At 39.1% G+C, this 17,513-nt stretch overlaps 1 protein-coding gene across 29 annotated transcripts in view; it reads right to left on the bottom strand.

Moving 5' to 3' along the window:
* The window catches only part of ptprt (protein tyrosine phosphatase receptor type T), a 490,886-nt gene that overhangs the window by 159,269 nt on the left and 314,104 nt on the right, over positions 1-17,513 (bottom strand). For all 29 annotated transcript variants that reach the window (XM_030051856.1, XM_030051857.1, XM_030051859.1 and 26 more), the window contains one exon: positions 15,776-15,812. In XM_030051856.1, the coding sequence (XP_029907716.1) occupies positions 15,776-15,812 (37 nt within the window). The remainder of the gene's footprint in view (positions 1-15,775; positions 15,813-17,513) is intronic.

Genomic DNA, 17,513 nt, shown 5'->3' with positions numbered 1-17,513 from the left:
GGGCACTGGAAATGCATGTGTATGCGTGTGTGCATGTGTGTTTGTGTAGCCTACTTAAAAGGGCATATGACGACTTATCATCCAATGTGAGATATCCAACATTTGACCAAAAAGTAAATGTACTTGACAGCACCCAATTTTTAACTAAAGTGCTGTACTGACATTTGATGACTCTGTGAAACTCTTATATTTTAGAGGTATGTAATCATGATTTTTATATGGGATTTGATCATGATTTATATATATAGATATATCTATATATATATAGATATAGATATATATATATATATATAGATAGATAGATAGATAGATAGATAGAAAGATATATATATATATATATATATATATATATATATATATATATATATATATATATATATGAGTCAATATCAATATAGGGTACCATTTGGTGTCCCAGGCAGAAATCACTCACTTTTCATGAAAAATGTGCAAATTTTTCATGAAAAGACAATAAAATGCATAAAAGACATTTTATGATTGAACTTGAATGTGTTCAATCTTAATGTGTCCACCCTGTCATTGCAAAATATGAATCTATATAAATGCTTTTCAGAAATTCAAAATATGTTTGTTAAAGTATACACAGTCACCTTCCTAACTGATACATGTTGCTAGCTAATGGCCCAACATGTGCTCATTAAATGCTAACTTCAGCCAGAAACGTCCTCCCTGTCATTGTCCACCCTGTCATCAAGTCTAGTTTTATAAGTTTTTCAGTGTTTCAGAAGTCAAGTGGAGGACAAAACATATGCAGAGAAAGAAACCATTTGAAAGGATACCTATGTTTATACTTTTTTGTGGCAGGCCTGCATTTAGGGCCAAGGGTTTTTGTTTTGTTTATATCAATCTTGTTTTTTCGTCTAGTTGAAGGTTTTATTTATTTATTTTTGCTGTTGTTGAGTGTCATTTCCAGATGTAGCCTACCTGTGCACAATTCAAAATACAGTAGGTGAAAAAAGTCATGTTTTGACAACAAACATTTGTTGACAAAACCGTAACATTGTTTCCTTTAAATATATATGAGGCACTTCACTATTGTCCACCCTGTCATGCCAAGGTCCACCCCGTCATGTCATTGTCCACCCCGTCATGTTCATGTTTTATGTGAATAAATAATTATTTTCACAAGTTATCAAAACCTTTTGCATGATTTTGCTCTGAAGAGATTAGGGCCAAACAGTATTATTTCAAAGTTTGACCAGATACCTTTATTTATAGAGTTTATTCAGAAAAGAAAGTACAACTTTCACAGATTTTACATATACAAACATATTTTTCCATAATTTCTGTATTTTTGAGAGATGTTTTCAAGAAACTAAAATATATTCCTGAATGAGGGACCAAATACCTTTCTGAAAATGTACATTTTGTAATCAATATATGATTAGAACATATTTGCTCTATTTAGAAATTGTCCCATGACAGGGTGGACACATTTTGCAATTCGCTTGTACTTTCTATGCTTGCAGTCAATTTATAAAAGGTGTAGGAGCTTGACCAACATGCATTTCTAACAGCTTAAGGTCTACTTTATACAGTGCATATGGAGTTCAGTGGAAAATCTCATCTTTTTTTGTGTGACATTGGGAAGTCTCAATGGCACTCTATACTGATATTGACTCATATATCTATATATATAGATATACACTATATTACCAAAAGTATTCGCTCACCTGCCTTTACTCATACTATGAACTGAAGTGCCATCCCATTCCTAACCCATAGAGTTCAATATGATGTCGGTCCACCTTTTGCAGCTATTACAGCTTCAACTCTTCTGGGAAGACTGTCCACAAGGTTGAGGAGAGTGTTTATAGGAATTTTTGACCATTCTTCCAAAAGCGCATTGGTGAGGTCACACACTGATGTTGGTCGAGAAGGCCTGGCTCTCAGTCTCCGCTCTAATTCATCCCAAAGGTGTTCTATCGGGTTCAGGTCAGGACTCTGTGCAGGCCAGTCAAGTTCATCCACACCAGACTCTGTCATCCATGTCTTTATGGACCTTGCTTTGTGCACTGGTGCACAGTCATGTTGGAAGAGGAAGGGGCCCGCTCCAAACTGTTCCCACAAGGTTGGGAGCATGGAATTGTCCAAAATGTTTTGGTATCCTGAAGCATTCAAAGTTCCTTTCACTGGAACTAAGGGGCCAAGCCCAGCTCCTGAAAAACAACCCCACACCATAATTCCTCCTCCACCAAATTTCACAGTCGGCACAATGCAGTCTGAAATGTACCGTTCTCCTGGCAACCTCCAAACCCAGACTCGTCCATCAGATTGCCAGATGGAAAAGCGTGATTCATCACTCCAGAGAACGCGTCTCCACTGCTCTAGAGGCCAGTGGCGGCGTGCTTTACACCATTGCATCCGACGCTTTGCATTGTACTTGGTGATGTGTGGCTTGGCTGCAGCTGCTCGGCCATGGAAACCCATTCCATGAAGCTCTCTGCGTACTGTACTTGGGCTAATCTGAAGGTCACATGAAGTTTGTAGCTCTGTAGCAATTGACTGTGCAGAAAGTCGGCGACCTCTTTGCACTATGCGCTTCAGCATCCGCTGACCCCTCTCCGTCACTTTACGTGGCCTACCACTTCGTGGCTGAGTTGCTGTTGTTCCCAAACGCTTCCATTTTGTTATAATAGAGCTGACAGTTGACTGTGGAATATTTAGGAGCGAGGAAATTTCACGACTGGATTTGTTGCACAGGTGGCATCCTATGACAGTTCCACGCTGGAATTCACTGAGCTCCTGAGAGCGGCCCATTCTTTCACAAATGTCTTGTTTCACAGTCTGCATGCCTGAGTGCTTGATTTTATACACCTGTGGCCAGGCCAAGTGATTAGGACACCTGATTCTGATCATTTGAATGGGTGAGCGAATACTTTTGGTAATATAGTGTATGTAGATATCTAGATATCTATATAGATATATCTATATATATCTATATCTCTATCTATATCTATCTATATCTATATCAATATCTCTATCTATATCTATATATAGATATATATAGATATAGATATAGATAGATATAGATAGAGATATAGATACACACACACACACATATATATATATGTACATACATAAACACACACACACACACACACACACACACACACACACACACACACATAACATAAATAATATTTGGATTTAGAATTTGGATTCATTATATTTTTTGGAAACTACATACCAAGTACATTCATAAACCTATAATCAAATTCATTTTGACGGTAACTGTGACAGCATTATTCTATTGTATCAAGGTTAACAAATCCTGATGCATGTGTGTGTGTGTGTGTGTGTGTGTGTGTGTGTGTGTGTGTGTGTGTGTGCATGCGCACAAACTTGTTTGTGTCAATGAGTTTTGTATATGTTAGTTGGTTTTGTGTGTGTGTGTGTGTGTGTGTGTGTTTGTACAGTATGTGTATTACAGATCTTCTCTCCAAGCAAGATGTGTTGACAGCTACATGACAGCTTTCCTACCCATGCTGTATCCATTTTTTGGAAACAATCCCAGAATGCAATGCAACATGTCATGATGACCAAATCAATTACTAGGATACAAAAACACACAATGTTAGAAGTAGAGTTTTGATACTGCTGGGATAGGAATTCGTTTTTGACAGGGTTACACAAAGTGAACTGCATGTTAAGAATAAGCTGGTTTGACTTGACAACAACTAAGGCTATAGTTACCTGGGTGTGACATAAGTGCCCCCATGGCAGTGAAATACCTTTACCTGCGCTGTGCTGCTCTGGGCTTCAAATCCATGCAGGGTTTCTGCTACATGTAATTGATCGTGGCGCACCGCCACGGCAAAATAAAAGCCGCCATGCCTTTCGAATGATGATTTTTTTTTTTTTCAGATGTTAAAAAGAATTTAAAGTATATTGTATGAATGGATATACATACACATATATATAGCCTATATTTGCACACATATACTTACTATAATCAGAGTTTGAAATGATAATTTAAATATCATGAAATGTTACACTACACTGTAATCAACTATTTTGAAAAATGAACACCGGAGTCATCACCCGCCTGTTTGGTTCTACTGCAGCACGCTCGCAGAGGGAGAGAAAAGGGCAAGAGAAAGGTACCTAGGCAAGATTATATTTAATCCATTTTTTTGTTTAAGCCTGTGAAAACGACCTTAATGTTATCGTTAATGTTAACATTGTAGGGCCCTATAATTTCAGCGATCACAGAATCACTGACGGAATCGCGGAATTAGCCAAATAAAATGAAATCTATTTTTAACACAGAATATCGTGGAATTTGACATAATTTGAATGAAATGCTGTTTTTGTGTGGAATATGAACGTATGTCTGGAGAAAATTACATGGAGGGAAGCAAATCTGGGTGGCACAACCCCTCCAGTCGTTTCACCTGCACCTGCACCACCAAGAAAAAAAAATGACAACAACTGCACCAGCACCGTACGAGTCCAAAAGGCAAAGAAACTTTCCAGCTACAGCAGCGCACTGACATAGATTGTGTAACAAAGTTAAGAGTTGCCACTCGGCTCTATTTTCACTGGCTAACGGCAGCACACTGGCTTAGCTTGTCTATTCAGAGAAGAGGTTTCACTTCGGCTTATTTTTCAATCTGTGTTATCACATGCATACTACTGCTCTTTCATTGGTAGTTGAATTGTTAGGTCTGTTTGATAAGTAATTTACATTTTTAAAACAATAATAATTTAACATGTGTGTGTGTGTGTGTGTGTGTGCGTGTGTGTGTGTGTGTGTGTGTGTGTGTGTGTGTGGTGGGGGGGTGGGGGGGTTTGACGCTGAAAACACTAATTTAATTTCATCAAACCTGAATACTGGAACTTCTCGCTTTTCATACTTGCATAATGTGCTTTGTTCTGATTCATTTAAGTGCTAAAAGTGTTATTTTGGGAGGAGTTTTGTTATGAAAGTGAATGAAGGGACAGAAAATCAGTATTGTGGATCATCAGCCCAAGGGAGCACAGAGCAACTAATGAAGAGATTTCACCACCATGTGGACTCAGGTCCAGGAAACCATACAACACAACACTTCCGCTTTTCTTTAAATTTCAATGACGCAAAATGCATTTAAGTTGTGTGTAAAATGATATTATAGAGAAGTTTTTTGTTCCAAGTGCCAAACAGGTGTGCAGTCAAACACGACCTTAAATGTGAGTACAAAATAGTGGTTGCAACTTTACAAAAATGGAACTATTTTTGCAAAACTTGTCTGGGATTCACAAACTGGCATTAAAGCTACTGATGGATGCACAGTGTGCAACTTGATGCAACTGCAGTTGCAACTGTGAAATCTGAAATTCGAGAGCAAAGCAAAGTTACACGTTAATGACATAAGGCTATGAGCAAAGATGTTTTTGCAGGGGTAGTCATAAATCTGTGATGTCAGTGCACACCAAGAGGCCTTCATCCAGTAATCACTACACTGTTGGCATACATATACACAGTATTATGGTCATTTTATGAAATGGGACACTAAACAAATATACTTTTAATGAGCTCCATATCCAGTGGCTTGCTCACAGGTACTTTGACAGGGCGTGTTGATGCAGGGGTCAAACTTGTGACCTTGCAGTTAACAGTGTCTGCAGGCTGACCTGCAGCACAAGCCTGACATCAATCTTTGATTCTTCATTTCTTACTGAAGTGAGTGCTTTAAGTGGATTTTGATGACCGCCTGGATGTCGGAATTGATTTGTACCAGCACAGAAAATGAAACATTCCACTTAATTGAGCAGTGAATTGCAGAGTTCATAAATTCACAGGTTGCTCAGAGGCCGAAACTAAAAAATAGGCTGATTGCTGCAGTCTTTCAACACTTTGTGATTTGCTCTATCTATCTATCTATCTATCTATCTATCCCACCTATTATTTCTCCATATCCTTTTTTGTTTTCTCTACATTGCTTTTAGCCCTCCTTTCTTTCTCTCCTCTCCCTTTATCTGTCAAGCTTTCTTTCACTTCCTCTGAGTTCCTATTATGTCTCTTTGTGTCATTCCCTTCCTCTCTCCCCTCCCTCCGCCTCTCTCTCTTTTTATGTCTTTCCCTACATCCCTCTTTCTGTCTCTCAATCCCCAGATGCCGGTGAGTGCTTTACGATCCAGCCCCTCAGATTTACGTGGGGACAATTGAACATTTTGTCACGGTGCGCTGGAGCAGATGGAAAATTCATGGCAGAGTTGGAAGGGCGAACTTAGCATAAGACAACAATTCGCTGCAATGTCTGTCTGGTGAAGAGTGAGGCAGGTACACCCGTCTGCATACAGAATGCTACAGTAGGAAAAACAACAACAACAACAAAAAAAACATCTTTCTGTTTATGTCTGTCTCTGTTGCTGATGTTTTTTTCCACTGACTATCTTTCAGTCTATCACTGTCTCTCTTGGTTTTTGATTCTCAATTTCTCACTAGTTTTGTCCCTTTTTGCTCAGGAATTTGGTTTCTTTTCCTCAATCTCTCTCTCTCTCTCTGTGTCTTCCACTTTCTCTCTCCTTTTATTCTCTGTCAGCTCCAGTCACAGTCGAGCCCCACATGCTCCCTGTGCAGCTCCAACAGCATTTCATCCACCGCTGACTGGTATCATGCCCTTAAAATGTCACATCATCGCCGCATATTCACCTACAAATACCCCTGAAGAGGTTTTTTTCCCCTTTCAACAGTCTGACTCAATCCATTGCAAATACAGAGAGCAAACTGACTCTCTAACCAGCAAGCAGGCAGCACTTGGCGATGACAGGTTTTATGAAAATGAAGGGAGGAGAGGATGTGGGGAATGGTTTGTGTGTGTGTGTGTGTGTGTGTGTGTGTGTGTGTGAGGTAGGTCAATGATGAAGATAATTCAGATATGAGTCCTTCAACCTTTCTCTCTGCAGTTCAGTCAAACCCGCACGCAGCACACACACAACACAGATAGCAAGCAACACGTTGCATCATTATTGCGTGGCACGAGAGTCAGTTACAACACGACTCTGCACACCACCAATTATAATCGACCTCAGGACTAATGGTAATGGGAATTGAAGTTGACGTATAATACCAGTGTATGGATGACAACGGGTGAGCGTGATGCCCCTGTGCGCTACGGTACCTAAATACGTGCATGGCATACAAAAGTCCCACTTATTGCTGCATGCTTGCTGAAATACTGCTGCACTTTTGCGCAATAGTTGAAAAAGACAATGTTTGGAAAATTTGTGAGTTTGTCATCCTTTCTGCAATTAAAAGTTAATAGAAATGGTCTGGTAACTGGGTGGCTGGCAAATAGCACCCATAATAACACTTTCAACACATAAATGAACACAAACAAAGTGGATTATGTCACTATTAAAAACAACAACAACAGCAACAACAACAACAAAACCAACAAAAAACAACAAAAAGTCCTGTACCCATTTTTTTTCATGTAATTAGACTTATTTGCGAAAGTACTATTGGTTTCCTTCTTCCTGCCGCATGACCACTATGCTAAAGTTTCCTGTAAGTGCTACCTACCGGATTTACTTTCAAGTTCAGGAAAATGACAAGAAAAGAACCACTTGAAAATTGGGAACAGGGACTTGTTTTTTTTATAATGGCATAATCCACTTTGTTTGTGTTTGTTTAGGCACTAAAAGTGGGGCTGTTTTGCACTGCTATGGAAGTGAATGGAGAAACACAAATACAGTATTGTGGATTAGGAGCCAACTGGAGCACAGATCAACTAATGAGGCTATTTCATGATGTGGACTCATATCATGTCCAGGTAGTTACACAGCTCAACACTCCAAAATTGACCAGAATTGCCAATGTGTGTATTCAAATACAAGTTTTGTGCCTCTGGATCTGATTTCATACCAAATATCTATCTGGTCCAGATTAGAATAAAAAAGCAACTCCATGCAGTTTTTTGCTGCTCAAACTGATGAGAAAACATCAGTGCCATGTGTGATGGAGAAAACCTGAATTGGGACATTATCCATGGCGGTGTCAATGCAGCCTCACAGATTTGTGTTAGAATATACTCATTTTGTTTGACTGTAATGCATTTAAGAAGAAATTTTCAGAAAACTGAAGCAGAATAGAGTCATGATACATACATAAATGGGACTACTGCCATCTCATGCGTGCTACACTGAGGGACTGCACTGCAAAACCTGGACTGCGTTCATTTCACTCTCAAAAAGTAAATTCTTCTTAAAACTGAGAGCTGGTAGCATCTAAAATTTACTCTTAAACACTGTGGGATAGTTTAAGAGCATGTGCTATCATGTGTGCTATTAAAACAGGGTGATTGCCTGTGTAAAACTCTTGAATGTTAGAGGAAAGAGAGGTGCCAAGGTGGGGAATATGAAATAAAGTCAAACAAATTCAAGATTAAACTGACTTTATCAAAGGTGAAAGTGAGTTAATTCCAGCCCTGGGCAACACAGTATCGAAATAACACCATCAGCATTATGTTAGAGTCCAACCGGATTTAGAAAGTATGAATTGGGATAAACAGTGAGTTGTCTAGTTGCTGTCATTTGCTCAGGTGTAATGCGCTTATGAGAATGCTGAAATGAGTTCTGAGTTCAGCCAGGGCACAGTGGATGAACATGATGCATCACAGTGCTGTATGTTGCTCACAGACTTATTACCAATGAACAGACATCATATTTATATAGACTGTATAATGTTTTTAAACCATTCCTCATTAAATAAATACAGACTGTGCAATTATAATTAATTAAAAAAAAAAAATGCAAAGGAATACAAAGATGCTTAACTATTCTAATTTATTAAATGCTGAAAAGTAGTCATAAAATGTTTTTTTGTTTGTTTTTTTTGTGAAATGTGTGAACACCAAATGTGTTCTGCTTTCACTGACACTGAGAAAGGTAAAGCTGCACACTAATCCAATCTATATTTATAGATTTTAGGATTTCAGTGTTGTCCACTCTTTTGCGTATGATATGCATTATTTTCTTTGCTGGCCTTGCCACTTCAACTTCCCTTGGGACAATAAATGTTATTGTATTCATATGCAGTCATTGCATATTCCTGACAAAGAACTGTAGCAGCAGTTTTCTATTATATTTGCCGTTGGCCGATTCCTTTCTGCACAGCTACTGAAGCAAATGTTCAAATCATCATTTTGACTGGTGTGTTACTAAATGACACTCATATTCTTCTCCCATGTCCTAAATCAATTTTAAACAGATTAGCACGGATGTTGCTTCGATACACAAGGTACTAAACAATGTTTAGTCCTGTAGTTTCTTTAATGCACATCTACAATATGATTAGACTAAAAGAATGGGGATGCACTTGTCAAAGAAAAATGTTAGCTTTTTTAATCTAAAATACTATTTAGTTTTGCAATATATAAAACACAAAACCCAGAGCTACTTTTTTTTGTAAAGTGATACATGAGATGTATCACCATTTAAAAGCTAGATATCTAATTTTGGAATGCAATTCACTCATGTATTTCAATACTGGAATTATTATAACAGAACTGATGAAGGTCAGCTGAAAATATTCTGCTCATCATGAAAATAAATTGAATATTCAAATATTTTTCCATTCAAGTGTGAAACAAGTCCTTATAAGATGAGATTTTCAACCTTTATAAGGGTAACAAACGGTTTAGTCATGGATTCAGTGGCTTTTTCCAAACTATGTGGTTGAATCAGTGACTTAACCACGACTTCTTTTACCTATAGAATTTGTGGGTGGGCTGCAGTAATATTAAAATGTACACCATAAGATCTTAATCATTTACTATTTAACCTTGGGTCACAGATAAGCTCTACCTCTAGGTCTCAACTTACAAGACATTATTACAGACATCAAATTTGCTTGTCATTGCCAAGAATTGATTAAGAATATGACACTCATTTATTGTTGTGACATTCCTACTTAAAGGTATCTGCTTGCAAATGCTGAATGTAGGCTACAACATCACATTAGCACTTTAGCACAGTTAGAGGGTATTTTTGCATCTTGTCTGAAGGAGTTAGGTCTGATGTCCAGCCAGAGAGAGACTGAGACTTGAAGACCTGAAGACTGAGACCTGAAGCCTTTTGGCATGAGGAACCATGCTGTTTTGTCTGAGGTCTTCGGATGTCCTATAATGTGCACCACGTTGAGGTGTCTTTGAGCAAGAATGTGAACCCATAACTGTTCATGATGAGCAGGCAGGCATGGCAGCATCCACCATCAATGAATGATCAGTGAGCCACACATCATAAAGCTCCTCGGGTAGTCGGCACGCCAGCAAAGTGGTTTAAAAATGCAGTCCATAGTTTTCCCCATGAGAAAACGTGTTTGATCGATACCATATTTGGACAGACATTTTTGCTCTGAGGCATATGTTGGTAATGTAATCAATGATTGTCAGTTGCTTTCTCTACACACTACTCTAATGGTGTTTGGCAGTAAAAAGTGACAGACTGCTGTTCATTTTTTCCAGTACCAAGCAGAGACTTTTAGGTGCACAAGAATATGCATCCAAGATCTCGTGGTTTATTTTTCCCCTCCCTACTCGACATGCTTCCTACACCGATGGGCACAAATGAAACTTTTCATAGTAGAGCGTCTGGGAGATATGGTGGAAAGCCAAAACACGCCTGGACTGGACTGGTGTCCCATTCACAGGTGTTCAAGTTCTTTAAGTCTGTGAGCACGGCATACAATGTACTGTGCATATCTGAGGGAATCTCAAAAAAATGCAAGGAACTGTTGGTAAATGAAAGCGTTGTGGGCAATGAGTACAGGGTGGGTGGTGTTGGCCAAAGAGTGATTTGAAGGAAGTAGGAACATTGTGTAATGGTGTTAGGTCGTACACCGACTTAATTCCAATGTGCCCTGAACCCCTTAAAATAAATGTTCAACTTAAATGAGGGAATCCTTAGTGCTAATTATTTTCAATTAGAATATGACCTTAAAGTCACAAGACATTTTTTTCCCTGCAGAGATACACCCATCTTTCAACATTTAAATCAGAAGTTGAAGCTACAACAGAGGGGAGAGACCCATGCTGTGAAGGGGGAGATTTGCCATTTTGAATTTATAGTGTCTTCACTGATGGGAAATCTTTTCAATGGACACCAAGTGACAATTAAAATGTAAGGGCAAAACACAACAGCCTCCTAAACAGCACTGAATAAATGCTGCATCCAAGCAATATTAGCTAAATCTCTTCAACACCTCAGCTCCTACCAGACACAAATTCTGTTTTTATTAGCTGCTTCGTTTTCCCTTATTCATCTCCCCCTGGCCCTCGCTAATAGGTAACATCATACATCACACAGGAGCCACTTGGAGAGCAGAGGGGAAGTTAGTGGGGCATTTAAAATGGAAAGTATTTGCCTTATACACAGTCTGCCAATGAATCATTAGCTGATTGTAAGTTTGGTGCTCTGTTTCTTTTACAGGTAATCAGAAATACCTGCTGACTTACATCAGTGAGGCAGTGGTGTTTTCTGTGGATGATTGTAATACATTGGTATTTAGTAACTTTATCATCCAGACAAAGCCTCACTGATCGCATTTACTAGGGAAATGTAATCATCATGCATCCACTACCACCTCGGTAGAGATTTTATTGTCAACACTCCTAAGGCTACAATTCTTACAGTATTTGGTATGGACATGGGTTTTCATAAGGCCTCAACACTGATAGTTTTTGATTGCAAACAATATTGCCCAAATCAAGTGCTATTTTGTGCTGAAAACTATACCCCCACAGATATATTGCTTGTGAATGTTCTAGGGCTCACTCTTTTGGCACTGTTTTTGTCTTTGGCAAAAACTATTTTGGCGAAAGCTCTTAAATTCAGTTGGTGGATATGCCCACACAGTCGTGAGCAACCAAACATTGTAGTTAGGCCTATTTTGATTTTTTTTTTTTCTTGAAGTTTCCCTGTTTCTGATTATTATCATTATGATTATTATGATTATGATGATGATGATGATGATTATTATTATTAGTAGTAGTAGTAGAAGTAGTAGTAGTAGTACTAGCAGTAGGAGTGGCAGTAATAGTAGTAGTAGTAGTAGTAGTAGTACTAGCAGTAGGAGTAGTAGTAGTCGTAGTAGTAGTAATAGCAGTAGCAGTAGTAGAAGTAGTAGTAGCAGTAGTGATAGTAGTAATGTTTTATTCTTTAAAGCTGGTAAGGTGAGATCATTTTATTGAGCGATAAGTTCCACAATATGATGCTTTGAATTTGGACATAGGACTGTTGTAATTATATGGATAATGAAAAACCGCAGTGCATTGTGGTTTATATACATCTCTGGGATTCAGCTGACTTTTTCAGACATTTGAAATGAGACTCATGAAAGCCTCTTGAAGTCACCTGCTGGTGCCAATGTTCAAATTTGCCTAGTGAAGCTATAATGGTGGAACGCCTTTACAGGTAATAAAACTTTAGGTGGGGCTACTCCCTTTCACCAAGGAAACATTTTTGAACCACCCAAATGTTGACAAAAGATTTAAATTTACATCACTTTTGAAATGGACACCTTTTTGGAACTGTTCCCTATCTTACCAGAGACACTACACCCTTATGACAGGAATCAACCTTAAACCAGTACATTTAAAGGGTTTATGTTGTATCAATGAAGACAAGACTGACAACAACTTTTGGAGGGGTGGTCTGTCTAAAGAAGGGAATAGGAGGGGTATGCTATGTATATTCATCTTCCCTGAGAAATCCTCTTTCAGGACAATCCATCGAGGAATTTGTATTGCCACCACCATTCCCTTTGTTCAAAAAAATTTTCAGATCGCCCACTGCATGAATGACTATCGCAGAAAAATAATAAAACCATACAGTGAATAGCATATGTATTGGGTTAGTAAACATCAGCCTTTTGGGACTGAACCATTGTTTTAAAATGGCCCAACAAAGAGTAGTGAAAGTCCATTGTCACCACTCTTTTTCTGCTCTGTAGTATCATGTAGATGAAAAAAAAATTCTAACATGGGTTCACCGTCCCAATACTCAGGCTATTGACAGGCTATTGACAGTGCACGTAAGCAGTATGGCATCACAGCAGTGCATGAGTGCAAGAGAGAGAGAGAGTGAGGAGATTCAAACACAGCCAGCGACACTCGGAGCGGAGCAGACATGCAAACAAATGCAGAAAAGATGGCAATGAGAAGGAAAGGCAAAAACCCACGGGCTCAAACTCAAGCAGAAAAAGGCAGGAAACAAAGGGAGTAGGGGGAGAGGGAAGGGAGAGGGGACAACCAAAGTGAAACAGGGTTCATCGTGTGTTTATGGTTGCTTTGTGATGGAAAAAAACATAACAGGAAAGAAAAGATTCTGCCTATGAAGCGATAATCACCTTCGCTTGGGATGACTAGAATGTACGGCGTTGTTATTTGTCCCCTACCTATTACCACTAAGGCCAAGGGCCGCACGTCCCCGCCGGAAAGCATGAGAAAGAGAAGAAAGACAGAAAACAAACAACAAAAACAAAAAGAAAAGAAAGAAGAAAAAGGTCTAAGAAAAAAAGACGTTTTGTTTGCTTTGTCCATTTCATCAAGGCTTTTGTATCCCTTGGTTACAATTGCACATTCTGTGTGAGAGGAAAGAAATTGCAGTGGTGAGAGATAGTGCTAGAACATTGAGATCAATAGGACAACTAGCACTCAGGATGTGAACTGGGATGTGATTGGTCTACTGCCAGGAAGTAAGCGTCAACAAGCATCTTGATTGGCCTATTACCAGGGAATGGCCTAATGCATGTGTTGCTGGTGATATTTGTGGATCTATATAGGTATGTTGGAGAGAATGCTGATTACCAGAGTGACAGTAAGTGAATGCGGATATGGTGCTGAGGTTAAAATTTACTCTGCTGTCAGTCTGCCTTGACAGGGTAAAAAAATAAAGGAAGTAGGAAATGGAAGAGAAAAGAAATGAAGTAATGATTTAAAGAAAAAAACTGTTTGAACTTTGTGGCATGACAGGCTGGTGCAAAACCACAATCTGACCACCTGGATCTCCTGCAAAGGTTTTGCTCAGCCCAACACCAAATCAGATCAGTTATTACTTTCATCCAGATCAATGATATATTACTTTACGGCATTTAAAGAAAGGCAGTGACACTAGGCAGTGTTTTCAACAGTGTGGATAGATAAGATCCTCAGACAAAATAAAATATGCCAAATCAACCCCATGGGCAATGTTGGTCTAAAAAGTTAACAAACTTTGAGTCAGTGGTGATGGACATTAAAGTTGTTCTTAAGGGCAGATCAGCTTGGTTATGGATGGTTACAACATTTCTTGGAGGCAGAGCTGTATAAATAATCTCAGTTTTTCAATTAGCTAAGTGGTAAAACTGGAAGGCAAAGAGGGAATTCTGGTCAAAATATAAATATGTAAATTATATGAATTCTGAATCTGAGAAATACTTGTGTAACTGAAACTCTGATCTGTGGTGAAGAGTCCACAAGTTTTCATTCCAGTCAAATGCCACAGCAGATGATTTCACTGATTAGTTATCCTTCTCGGGTTGAAGGCGTGCTAATCAGTAAAATCTTCTGCTGTAAAGATTAGATAACAGGTATCATGACAACGTGCAGTTACTCATAAATGTTGGCAAAATTAGCCATCTGCACTGTCACTAAACACTGCCCACATACCACGGCCTTTCAAGTATACTTCAAGCATGTTTCAAGTTTGGTGTAGGAACACTGATTTCTACTGAGTCAAAGAAAAGTAAGTGTGTATTTTTTTACATGTATAATAATAAGGGACAGCCACAAAGTTAAAAGCATGTCTTTTCCCAAGCAGACACATTCAGATAGACAGTTAGCAGCGTCTACGCACCATAGACCTCCACCCACCACACTACCCACTCAAAACACAGCCTGAAGATGGACAGAGCGAGGAAAAAGAATAAGAGAATGAGTCAAAAAATGTGCACAAATGAGGAATAAATGCTTGACGTGGACAAAAATAATAAGACAGCGTGCGCAAGAGAGAGAAAGCAGAGAAAGGAGCTGTGGAAAAATCAAATCAATGCAGATGAAAAGAAATAAAATAGAAAGAGGGAGAGGAGGTGTGGAAAATCAATAGCGAGCTGAAAAGCTTTAAAAGCGCGTTGCCTGGTGCACAAATGGGTGTATTTGCAGGAGATGAGCAGCAAATAAAGATGGGAGACATGTGAAAACCAAAACAGAATAGGATGAAATGGGTTCTGGGGCTAACGCTTGAGCCTCCATCCATTGGGTTTAATGGAGGCGGTCAATCAGTAGGTAATGTTCCTGATGTTCCACTTTATACACAGATGAGCAACACAGACGAGGCATGAGATGGAAAAAGAGAGAGGGGGACATATTAAGAGAGAGCGGATGTGAGGGAGAGAAAGAGCAGTGAGAAGAGAATGAATGAGAGGAGAGCAAGAGAGAGAGAGATAGAGAGAGAGCGACACAGTGAACTCATGCAGGATAACATGGTAAGGATGTGTGGTTGCTTGACCCTAACGGAGGGTTGTGGGTTCAAGTCCTGCCTCATAAAATCAAGTGTGTATGTGGGTGTGTGTGTGTCTCTCTTCCTATTTGAGTGCATGAGACTTTCTGGCATTCCACAAAACAAACAGCATTTGAACTGACTGGCACGCAATACAGTGATGCTATTCCAGAGAGTCATCTGATAATAGAATTTTGAACTTGAGTGCATTGAAATAAGCCAAACTGGACATCAGATAATATAACAGCTGTGTTTAATAGCGTGCTGAGTAGCATTGGAGGGGTGCTCATACCTTTAGTAGCCAGGCGGACACAGTTGATTTTGGTTTCCTGCATAGGGAAGAGAGAGAGGCAGAGAGATTTGATTCATTATGAATGTGGGCCATGAGATTTGACAATGCTCACAAAAAATTATCATCAGGTCATTCTTATAGGTTGCAATTGTCAATACTTGTCAATTTCTGCATCTGCAGCGAAGGTTGGAAAGATTTCCACGAATGAACTATGTGCATGTTCAAAAAATGTCTTTTTTACTGTGATTTTAAAAGCCCGTTGGGGACTCTTTGTTTCACCTGCACAGTCTGAAGTTCTTTCTCCTGCAACTAGCATTTTTATGTGGACAAAAAGAATCGTAAATCTAAATAAACTGAATAAATGTTGTGTGCTTTTGCTTGGAGTAGTATGAGTCCCTCAAAAGACCCATGCACACATACACACTCACCCATACACACATACACCTTGCCTGCATTAGTCTTTAAAAATGATCAATGAGATCATGAGACCATGTTATTTTCTATTCCCCCTTGAGCTTCTTATATTATCCTGCTTTGCAATAATCTGAATAGCTTGATTACTCTCAGTACACAAGAGCACTCACAAACAAACACACACACACACACACACACACACACACACACACACACACACACACACACACACACACACACACACACACACACACACACAGTATTAATATTAGGATCAATGTGCTGTGTTGTACTAGCTGCTGCTTGGTGCTGATTATATTGATCACCTTCTATTCATATAGTGTACATAGACACACACATGCACATAGAGGGGTACACTCTCACGTGTGTTCAGACGTTCAGACGCACACACTAGTCATAAAGTGCTGCAGGCAGAGATGACTCACAAGATTAACAGACAGAGAAGCCAAATGTTAATTCACATGTAGAGTATTTGGAGAGGGAATCTCTCTCTCTCTCTCTCTCTCTCTCTCTCTCTCTCTCTCTCTCTCTCTCTCTCTCTCTCTCTCTCTCTCTCTCTCTCTCTCTCTCTCTCTCTCACTCTCTGTATTTGTCTTTAGTTGTCTATCTCATGCCTGTATCTGTCTGAAATTGCCCTTCCCCTTTTAGCTAATCTCACTCTGTATTTTTGGTTTGGTTTCTCTTCTTTCCATTCAAGTTTTGTTTCAATTGCTCTCACTTCTGCCCAATCCACATTTTTTTTCATGCCACACTTTCATGTAACACATTGTCTGATTCTCAATTCACTTCTATTATGCACAAAAAAAAGTTTTTGGCACAAAAACAAAGCAGATTAAGCCAGTATAAACAGTCGTGATATTTACAGTTATTTATCAAAATACTATCAGTTGTTTCATCCTGGTGCAAGGTTACTGTGGAGACGTTTCCTGCAGATGCTCCCTGACGGATTGCCGTTCAAACAGGAAAATATCAAGAAAACAGCCATTTTCTGCAAAATGTGGGCAATAGGACTTTTTTTCCCCTCTATATTGGAATAATCTGCTTTGTTCACATTTGTTTATGTTTGCTTACATTTTAATTTATGTTTAGCTATGCTTCTGATTGGCCTGTACTCTGTTTTAATGAACTGCACTACCCTTGAGGTCGCTGTCACCAAGCTGCAACGTAAAAATCACCAAAACTAAACAAGGTTTTCAAACGATAGCAGCTGCTCCTTCACTTACGTCATTTGCATTTCTTTCTTACTCAGTTGCTCCCCCTCTAGCTCTCCCTCTCTGTCTCGCTCCGTCTTTCTTTGAGGGAT

The sequence above is a fragment of the Myripristis murdjan genome, chromosome 5 (genome assembly GCF_902150065.1).
Source record: "Myripristis murdjan chromosome 5, fMyrMur1.1, whole genome shotgun sequence".
Taxonomy (NCBI): domain Eukaryota; kingdom Metazoa; phylum Chordata; class Actinopteri; order Holocentriformes; family Holocentridae; genus Myripristis; species Myripristis murdjan.
The sequence above is the reverse complement of the archived record's forward strand: the minus strand, read 5'-3'. Positions and strand labels throughout refer to the sequence as shown.